At 36.8% G+C, this 10,660-nt stretch overlaps 1 protein-coding gene and 1 long non-coding RNA gene across 2 annotated transcripts; one reads left to right on the top strand and one right to left on the bottom strand.

The window, feature by feature from the left end:
• The first annotated feature begins 5,112 nt into the window (after positions 1–5,112).
• Positions 5,113–6,136, top strand: LOC121771099. Its single transcript, XR_006043932.1, has 2 exons — positions 5,113–5,285; positions 5,425–6,136. It is a non-coding gene; the product is annotated as an uncharacterized LOC121771099 (long non-coding RNA).
• A 287-nt stretch (positions 6,137–6,423) lies between these two features.
• On the bottom strand, positions 6,424–7,498 carry LOC121769792 (gibberellin-regulated protein 6-like). Its single transcript, XM_042166547.1, has 4 exons — positions 7,349–7,498; positions 7,228–7,263; positions 7,093–7,126; positions 6,424–6,905 (listed from the first exon to the last, which is right to left on the bottom strand). Exons 1-4 carry the CDS (start codon positions 7,409–7,411, stop codon positions 6,724–6,726), a joined length of 315 nt encoding a protein of 104 aa, XP_042022481.1. The 5' UTR covers positions 7,412–7,498; the 3' UTR covers positions 6,424–6,723.
• Positions 7,499–10,660: the final 3,162 nt, after the last annotated feature.

Genomic DNA, 10,660 nt, shown 5'->3' with positions numbered 1-10,660 from the left:
CCAGCGAAATATTTGGGCGGGAATGTGAAATCTTCGTTACAATTCCAAATTGGGCCAGTTTTGATTAGCCTATATTTCATACTCCTACATCTTTGGCCCATGTAACCTTGTATTTTGCAAATATAGTAGTGGTGCATTTCATCTTGACACGTGAATTTATAATGTGATTGATGGTTTATGGGTTGGATTACAAGAGAATAAAGTAAGAAGAAATAAAATAATAAGAGAGAATAATATTTTTTTTGCCAAGAATCAAAATGTGTTGCTTAGCTTCAGACATGCTAATAATAAATATTTCATCTATCCCTTATTAAATGTCCATATCTAATCAACACAAGTTTATAGAAATTGTTTGACTTTACAGGAAAAGTGGGTAGAAAAAATTAGTGGAATTTAGGTCTTACATTTATATATTGATTTATAATAAAATGTTAGAAGAATGAAATTAGTGGAACGTAGGTTCAATATCAAATATAGTATAAATGAATAATGGTACATTTAATGATGAACATATGGAAAATGAAATATGAGATATATTAAATAGCAGACGGAGGAAGGACTCAGTACTCATCTTGGAACGAAGGGAAGGGAGTAACTTTTAGTTGAATATATATGTGTGGGGTATTAAAAATATATTCCTTTTGTATGTTGATATAAGTCTCATTTTATTATTTTTGTTTATATGTTAATGGAAGCCACATTACATATTAATATAAATGAAAATATGTCTCACATTCTATTAGTCTATTCCATCTATATTTTATTATAAAATTAAAATATAAGAGTGAGATTCATTATTTATTGATTTTCATGTTTTGAAAAGTAAATGAGACTCTTATTATCGGACTAATAGAGTTATTAATTGTGCTAGTGTGTTTTTAAATTACAATGAAATCACTGTTACTGTATTAATTTATAAATTTGTGGGTGAACATAATGGTGTCAAGTTTCATTTACACAAGTATGGCCGGGGAATTACGATCTACTTATGATTTATGAATGCAAAGAAGTTGTCAGTATTCTAAAAGTAGTTGGTGCTCTAATATGCTTATATGTTATGAAATCAGTTTTGCTGATTATGAGTTTTATATATTTTGATTTATAATCTTTTAAAAAATATCGCATTATACTAAATTAAACAAATGGGTAAACTCTATCAAAATATATTTGAATAAAGAAAAGGAGAAATATATTAAAAGTAGAGCCAAAAGTTTTAAATTAATTATATCGACAAAAAAACTGCAGAATCCAAAAATCTAAAAATAATGATAAATCGAGTTAACTAATACAAATTCGAATTAGTTCACAAAAAATCTAAAAGGAAACCAATTGGTGGAATACTAATCTAAAGGTAATGTTTCGTTGGAGTTTGATTAGGGATCACAGCATGTATTATTAATTATTAATAAACTAGAGAAAGAAATCTCTAAAATATAGATATTATCTAAAAATAACTATTTTTATAGATAAAAAATTTAGATATTTAGAATATAAAAGAATTAAATACTAGACAATTCTAAAATGAGTTAGGAATGTCTATCAATATAGGAGAGTTGTACCATTTTGCACAAGTTGAGCAAGTTTGAGAATAAAGTGTTCCTTAGTTTTCCCACATCACAAACTTCTCCTAAATCATTTTCCATATAATATTTAGTTGTGATTGATATGAGGTTGCTTCTGTTCTGCATCTCTGGACCTCTACAAATTACTATGTCACCATACCCCTCTGTTTGCTCAACTGTTATGAAGCCTTTATTAGCGAGAACTATCATGTAAACCCAAAATATTAATTTGATCATTTGTTATAATGCAAGAAAATGGATGCAATAATTGTAGGAATGAAAGCTCAGTTATGAAAAATAATTGTTGCGCACTCTATGTTCAGCACACGAGTTAACTGGTTTAGACTCATTTTGGAGTCATACCGGGAGGGCCAAAACGATTCTTCAGTATCATGTATCTACCAAGTTACGCGATCCCTCATCTCAGTGTAAGAAGCCGTATCCTAGCTATCATCATCAGAAAATCAACTTTAACGATGGAGTATATTTTAATGAAATTAAACATTTTTTATTTGAAGTTATATATTTACACATAAATTATGGTCTATTAAAAAAATATTGCATCGCTTAATTTTGGTACCCCTGAATTTTTATTATAATTCACCATATCCTATTTAAAAATGACATATCATAACGACGTTATTGTCTGGTACATAAACAAAGACGTCGTTTACAAAGAGTTACATTAAAATCTAAGAGTCACTCCCCAATAAAATACCTCCATTTCAACACAACAAATCACACTACACCAAACAACTCTCTCAACCTCAGTTTTTAGGATTTTAATTATGTAATTTTCAAATTTTTAGGATTTTAATTATGTAGTTTTTAAATGTTTAATAATTTGTAATAGTGTTTTGGATATTTTGAATGCATTTTAATATTGTGGAAATAATTTTAGTAATTGAAGTATTCAAATTGAATAATAGAATTGTGGAACCCTTGAGCATGCAGCAGAGCATGGATGTTGGTGTTGTACTCTTGCTAAAGAGCATGGAGTAAAAAATGAATAAAAGTGGGTCTGGGCCTATGTCCATGCTCTTGCCAAAGAGCATGGATGTGGATGTCTAAGAGACCAAAATGAATGCCTGCCATATTTAATGAAGCATTAGAGCATCTACAATGGTGCTCGTCCCGGCGGACGTCCGCCATTGTGCAGTGGTGACGCGGATATGGACGTCCGCTGCCGACATCGGAGTTCCATGGCATTCCCGAGACGTCCGCTATTGCGTTGACTTCATGGACGTCCGCGCGGACGTCCCAATTATTTCGTTATTTTTTTTGAAAATTCTATAAATACGGCTCGTTGAACTTCATTTCATTCGCACCACTTGTATTAACGAGTATCTCTTTCTCTCTGAATACTTTCTTTCGAACATAAATGGAGCACCACGATAGTGATTCCCCCGCCACGAGCGAGTCACAGAGACCAATCTTTCCCGTTGGCAGAAGTACCCCAATGTCCGACACGATGTCCGGAATGGCGGGGATGATGCCCCAACCCCTAATGACGACGGGGATGATGCCCGGGTACTACAACATGTACCCGCCTTGGTATGGGATGATGCCCCAAATACCCCAAAAGCCCGGGGTGAGTGTCGGAATGACCCCAATGCCGAGGATGATGCACGGAATGTCGGGATGATGCAAGGCTCGCTTGTCGCTTAGGGGGGTAGGCAGGGGGTCCCCCAATCACCGGTGGACAATGTCTATCGCCCCTATATGGATTTACTGTCGGCGGACAGCCCCCGAGTACTCATCTCAAGACTCAGTTCACTGGCATCGAGACGTTCTCGTTTGAGGAGTTGGGGTTATCTCCGATCCGAGATTCTCCCACAGACACACCAACGGCGACATAGAGGAGGGGGAGGACAAGGAGAGGGAGGGGCAGGAGAATGGCACTACGATGGTGAGCCGGTGGCCGCTGAGGTGGGGGAGGGATCCAGCGGGAAAAATAGGACCGTCTGGAGCACAGAGGAGTGCATCGCGCTTGTGAAGACGTGGATCAGTATAGTGGAGGATCCATATATCGGGGCTAACCAGCATATCGACATGATGTGGTGGCGCATTAGCCAAAGCTACCTCCAATTCAAACCGCCAGTGGGGAAGCCTCACAACGGAGAGCAATGCCGGAAACAGTGGGAGCGGCTGAAGAGGCAGCTCAGCCGATTCGCTGGCATTTACACAAACAACCTCCGCTCGGCAACCAGTTCGAAGATGCTGCGGCGGGCTTCGGGGAATTCATATATTGGGAGGTGTATCTTGTGGTGCAGACTTCGGCCAAGTTTACTGAGGGTGTTGAATCTGGCTGGCCGAAGCAGACGAAGATCAGCACCTCCGGGGAGTACAGTAGCAGTGCTGGTTCCCACGAACTCCCCCCCGCCGAGGCAGAGTTCCCGACACCTTCATCGTCGGCCCGCCGCCATCGCCCGGTGGGGCAAATGTCCGCGGCGCGGATGGCGAGTGGAAGCCCCAGCGGGTCCGCCGAGGCCCAATCGGCAGCTCCTACCCAAAACGATCCCGAGCTCCCCTCACTCGCCCGCGTCGCGCAACATGAAACCCTGTTACGTGCAATGGTTGAATGGCAGACATCGACCGATCGCCATTACAGGTCGTCGCTGAAGGATATCATAAACAATATGAGGCGCGATTTGGGGCTGGGAGACATGGCGGAGAGTGGCGACGAGGGGACTACCGGCGGGGATGACGAGGGTACTGGCGGCGGGGAATCCGATGAGTGAGACGACGATTTTTTTAACTATGTAATTTTTTTTAATAATTATGTATGTTTTTTTAAATAAATTGGTTGCAATTTCTCCGTATTTGTGTCGAAATTTTAATTCCGTAAATTGTTTCTTTCCATAAATTATTTAATTTGGTGAATTTATGAATTTTTATAATTGTGAGAAGTCCGTCGGAATGTCCTTGGGGATGTCATTGGGGATGTCCGCCACTGTGCAGTGGGATGTCCTTATGACGTGGCAATGCAGTGGGAAGTCCTTATGACATGACAGAAGTTGTTTTTGGGATGTCCGCAGGGATATCCGCCGGGACATTCGCACCACTGTAGATGCTCTTAGTTTAGGGTTTAAAGAGTCTTAAAGTTCCGAGATAAATACTTAACTTTTTGATGAAACGAATTTGTTTATGATTTAAGTACAACTTCTTGATTCTTTTTCATATCCATGTTCCTTTTTTAATGATAAGATGAGACTAAAAAATGTAGAACCCCTACTTTATGTTTTCATCTTCCTTTTTTATGTTCTGGAATTTTGATACCCCTATTAAAATTGTTTTGATTACTATATAAATTACATTCACTATATCAATTTTATTTTGTTTTTAAAGAAAATTATTGAAAACTCTTGGGACGCGTTCGGTGTGGCAGAAGTCACCAGAAATTGATTTAGTTCTGGCCAATTATGTTGTTCGGTGTGTGTTGTTTCTTTCGTATGGCCCCACATGAATGATGATGCCCGCACTGTATGTCTCTTAAATGACATTACCAAAGTCTACACAACAGGCGTGTTCTCTATTTTTTGAACAAGAATTAAACAAAAAAATGAGAAGTGTCCCTTCCCAAATTACCCCTCTCAGCTAATTTTCCCCCTTTCCCGTCACTCATTTGAACATTCCAGATTTGTGTAAATCCCTAATCCTAGCCAGCGGTGGCGTCGAATCTCTCATCTCGTTTCCAAGATTTATTCACGCCGTCAACACAAGGTAATCGAAAGCTCTTATCCCGTTTCCAAGCTTTGATTCTGTGTTTGGTTGAATTCGGGTACCAATCTCTAGTACCCCGCGATTCACCGTCGATATTTTTCGGACTATCAGGTGACAAGGGAATTTGGGTTTTTTATAGGTTGCTGGAAAACTAACATAGCTACACCTACGACGTAGCAAGAAACGGATCACTTACAAAGGTACATACTGCCCCGTCGGGGTGAGCATCTTCGGTTTGCAATTGAGCTTGCATTTGTAATGAAATCTGCGTGCTTTGCTGTGCTAACTTTAATACGTGGGGTGCTTTGAATATCTACACCGCCATTGTTGCCCGAGTTGCTTGATACATACACATTACTCGCGGTGCTATTGGAGGCCTTTCATCAACGAGCGTCGGAACCGTGTTGTGCCTCACAAATTACACCTGCCAAAAAAGTCCATGTATTGAACCCTATCCAATGTGAGACGTGTTCGATGTGATACGATACGACGGAGCACGCAATTGCACTTTGGTGATGATTTTACCCAAAATCGAATGGGGTGGGGAGAGATTACCCCGAGTTGAAAATTCAGAATGCGCTTAGGGTTAATATGGGAAATTCGGGGTGAATGGACGCCCAATTAAATAATGCGGAATTAATGTTACATTCAAAACACAACCCATATTTGAAAAGGTGAACACCAGTGTATACTCTGGTGCAAGTGGGTCAGGCCTTATCAATTCTAGGTTTGTTTTAATTCTGCCCAGTCCAAACTGTCTTAGCGAACGAGTCCCAAATCTTTATGTATTTGCATTGAAAATAAAGTATCAATAAAAACCAAAAAGTACCCACTTTATTTGCCACCGACATCGAGTATGCATAAGATACGATTTCGAAATCTCGTTAGTTTTTGTTTGCTTGTATCCCTTTTTAGCTAGCAACTTGTCATGTGAAATATCAAGGCTCTTGTAAGTTGTAAACTACTTTTAATATCCCACATCACATAATGGAATTTGAAATTATTTTTGTAACATCCCTCTTCACACAATGGAAATATATTGTTGCAATAAATCATAATTCAACAATTCCATTTAGCCCATAGCTGGACTTGATTTAGCGATCAGTGTGTAAGCAATGTAAGATTGGAACAATAAATGTTGATAAAATAAAGTAGACAAGTTAATAAATAAAGATGGGTCGGCATCCAACTCTCATTCAAGAGGAAAAGCCCTCAAATGGAGTGGCACAAACACAAACCAACATAATACTTGTATAATATTAATAGGAGTAGAGAAAACTCCCTAAACCAACATCAAAAGATGAAATCAGAAGTAACATATGATATAGCTCTAGTTAGCATAAACCATAGACTAATAATACTAGTGACAATAATAGATATATAGTCTATGATGGTAGACTTGGTAGTAGTAGTGGTAGTAGTAAAAGTGTGTGAAATTTCAAGGGCATTTTGGTCCTCCTTGCTGGGTCTTCCAGTTGTTGTAGCAAGGGCAAACAGCTTTGTTCCCATAATACCCCGGTGGCACACACAGACACTTTTTGCAGCACTTTTGGCAGAAGAACATGCACGGTTTGTGATACTGTGTCCTACTGCACCGCCTCGTGCACTGGGATGGGCATTCTGGTCATTTCACATTATGTTAGTCCATTTCAACAATGGTCATTTGCACTAGATCTATGTTCTAAAGTAGGAAGAGGCATTCCATTTTTTATACTACAAAGTAGAATAAATATTTGTAATAAAAAATTCAGGACATTCCCAGATTCAGACAAAATTGCAGTAAAAAATGGAAGAATTGAACACTCACGGAAGCTCTTGAGGCTGCCAGGGCCATATCCACTCTGTTATTCATCAAAAAAAAGGGAAATAAATGCAAAATTAGCACATTTTATACAGAAGTAGAAAAAAAATTGCAAAAAATGAAAGTGAATTGGAATCCAACCTTGCTCAACTGTCCCTCAAATTGAGAGGCCATGACCTGTGATGCGAAAAAGGGGAAGAGAAATTAGTGTGAAATACAAACAAAATGACATTATTTGAGCTGAAAAACAGACAGTACTCACAGGAATTTGCAGCATTGTGATGGCGAGGAGAGTGAGAAGGAGAAAGGCGAAGTACTTGGCCATGTTTTGAGTGAGGCAGAGAGAGCTAAATGGCTTGTGAGAATACTAAAGAGGGGATTTGTGGGGGCTATAAATAGATGGAGTACGATGGTTTGGTGAGGGTGAGGGTGAGGGTGAGGGTGAGGGTGAGGGTGAGGGTATCAATTCTCCCCTCTTTCACTTGCATTTTGTAGGCCCAATCTTGTCTATTTCTAACATAAATTAATACTATAAATAATTCACTCTTCTCTGAAAAACAGTTTTAATAGTAATACTAATAAATAACATAAAATTTATATTACAAAATTGATAAAAAAAAACAAACACGAGATTAAGAGGAAAAAGAAGTGGAAGTATTGCTATAGTAAAGAAGAGATCCAACTTGTTAAATACGTTGGTCACACAATAAGAACAATTTTAATTTGAATATATATCACCCGATAAGAATGTATACTTGAAATTCATGCATAGAACATAGACAAGCATGATTTTGTTTGAATCTCACAAAATTACTTTTAATGTAATTATTGCAAGAAATTATTTAAATCAAAAGATTTATAATACTAAGTACTACTCCCTCCGTCCTTCTGTAATAAAGACATTTATTTCCGGTACGAGATTTAAGAAAAATTATTTTAAATAAGTTGAGTAAAAGGATAATAAAGTGGAAAGGAAAATAGTAGAAAGATGAAGATAGTACAAAATACATTTTAGCAAAAAGGAAATGACTCATCTACGATAAAACAATCCAAAAATAAAATACAACTCTGTTAAAGAGGTATAGTTTGAGATATTTTACAGATATTTAGTCATTAGTTATCAGGCACATGCCTTGAACAGTTTCATACTTTGATCTCTCACTGCAAAAGGCCCCATTTTCTTTTTATTAATTTGTGGTTAAGGTTTAGATCTGTACTGTATATACACAAGAGCATAAGTTTTTGCAGGTTGGTTGATGGAGAATTGATTGACTATTTATAGCAACATACAACAATAATTGCTAGATATACAATTGTTTCATATATATTCAAACACTTCTTGTTATGTATTACTCGAATATTTATTTTGTCTATGCGAATTCACTAGTTTTATATAAAAATGTAAGTAGTTTATTTCCAGTAGTATTACACATTGTCTATTTATAACTACAACGATTTATTAAATTCATTGCATGTACACCGATTTTCAAGGAATATAATCAATTTAAGTAAAATGGATTGAAATAATTCAATGCGTTCAAATTACTCAATCAAATTCGTACAATTCCAAAAATGGTTTAAAATTATTCAACGCATTCATATTAATTCCAAGAATCGATTGACTTCTCGACTGCTTTTCAAAATAAGTAAATTGCGCAACTCATTTAATTTATTCAAATAAATAATTTCGAGAATATGAAAAGCAATGTTTTTGGTATTAAAAGTTAATACATTCGACAAACCCTCTAATAAACTTTTCACGTTCAATACTCCTACAAGGCATGCATGAATCGTTAATGTAATTATTAATTAAGTGATAGTAATTAAATTCTAAATAGGACTCCTAAACTACAGCCGCTCACCTACCGACATTAATTTACGTTCCTCACACATAGATTCATTAATACTACTAGTATTATTTAATTGGGCACATAAACACGTACGATTAGTATAATTAAATGCAACAAAGAATATGAATTCTGATTTAAACAGGATTGTTTATGTATATATACTAGCCTCCACATGACTATATTATACCGTAGTGATCATGAACTAGCAAGTAAAGTATGGGATTTTCGATTGTTTTCTGGTCACCTTCTAACTATGTTCAACTCGTCACATAGTTCTTTCGATAAAAATAAAAATAAAAAATATGGACACCACCCCTAATCCATGAATTACAGTTTCCAAATAATGAATTTCTGAAGTGCTATTTTCGAAGTTAGCAAAATACTATATAGTACTATTGATTATATCCAAAAAATGAGTGTTTTAAATTTTACATGGAAAAATAAATCAACATATATTGATTGGGCCAACTAACACTGTGATTCAGAGTACATCACATATGATTGTTGTTAATCACTGAAATTAAATAACTCATAACAAACGAAATATGTCAATCCTCTATTTAGCTTGGGATATTCGAGCATGCTTTGCATGATGGATTGATAGATTTTTTGGCATGATTATTTTTGTGCGTAATTCTATTTACAGCTCTCGTTTTTAGTCACTATTTGCATCCCCCTTTTCTCCTTTTCACACATGATGAGGGCTTTAGTGATCAAAATATGGATTGTTAATGCTTTTGTCACTATCTTTTTACTACTATAAACTAAACCCATTAGATATTTTGTTATCGAACTTTGACTGTTGTAAACACCGCGTAATAATTTGTACACCGCCATATATAATCAATAAAAATAAATACATAGAAATACTAGCATAGTAGTAATGGATATAAATATCCTATAATTAGAAATTGAAGAAAGATGAGATGAAAAGATTAAATTGCATGTGAAGCGTTAGTTAGGGAAGTTGGGGGTTGTGGGACCAATTGAATAATAAATTCAAAGTGTGATCAATCCATATGAGCATTATGATGGCCCGCATAGGCGTAGCGCAGTTAGAGACAGATCTTGCTGCAATGAACATGAGTTCGATTCCCACTGTTGTTGTGTAGTTGCTTCCATCTCTCAGGCACAAGTGTGAGGCATTGGGAGATGGGCTTCTGGCAGCCAGTGGGTTAAGACTTCTCCCTTAACGGGCTACTGTGTACCCTGATTGAACCCCCTCACATAATGTCGGGTCGAAGTGTGGGGGCCGCCAAGACGACGGAATCGCTGCTGCAATTATGATAATAAGAATAAAGTAAAATATTTAGAATGGAAAACAAATGGATGAGAGAGAGGATAGTGCAATGCATGTGGTGGGCACATGGGAGTGAAGTGAGGGTTGTTTGGACAATATAGCACGTGCACTTCGCTGTAAAACACAACAAATCCAATTCCGATCATTGCATGTTCATTTCGTCAATTTGCCTGTCCGATCTAGTACTTGACAACTTGTATGATATTGGATATGATATTTATGTATATTTTCTCAATAAGTATTAATATCATACAATTTTAATCAGTGTTAGTATAATATGTACGAAATCAAAATATTGGAGTACATCAAAAGTTTCAATTTCTCTTTGATGGAGTACGTACTAAACAAGCCCAACAGCAGCAAAGCCCATCAGCCTAAAGCCCAAGAAAGAGTATCAGTTCGGCATGATTAAAGAGTATCAGTC

The sequence above is a fragment of the Salvia splendens genome, chromosome 16 (assembly GCF_004379255.2).
Source record: "Salvia splendens isolate huo1 chromosome 16, SspV2, whole genome shotgun sequence".
In the NCBI taxonomy this organism is placed as follows: Eukaryota; Viridiplantae; Streptophyta; class Magnoliopsida; order Lamiales; family Lamiaceae; genus Salvia; species Salvia splendens.
This window is presented reverse-complemented; position numbering and strand designations above follow the sequence as displayed.

Excerpts from the sequence above, each read along its gene's own strand:
- LOC121769792 (XM_042166547.1), bottom strand. The coding sequence starts at position 7,411 with ATGGCCAAGTACTTCGCCTTTCTCCTTCTCACTCTCCTCGCCATCACA. Across the intron at positions 7,264-7,348 it reads TCACAATGCTGCAAATTCCT|GTCATGGCCTCTCAATTTGA; the intron begins GTGAGTACTGTC and ends TTCGCATCACAG. Across the intron at positions 7,127-7,227 it reads TTGAGGGACAGTTGAGCAAG|AGTGGATATGGCCCTGGCAG; the intron begins GTTGGATTCCAA and ends GATGAATAACAG.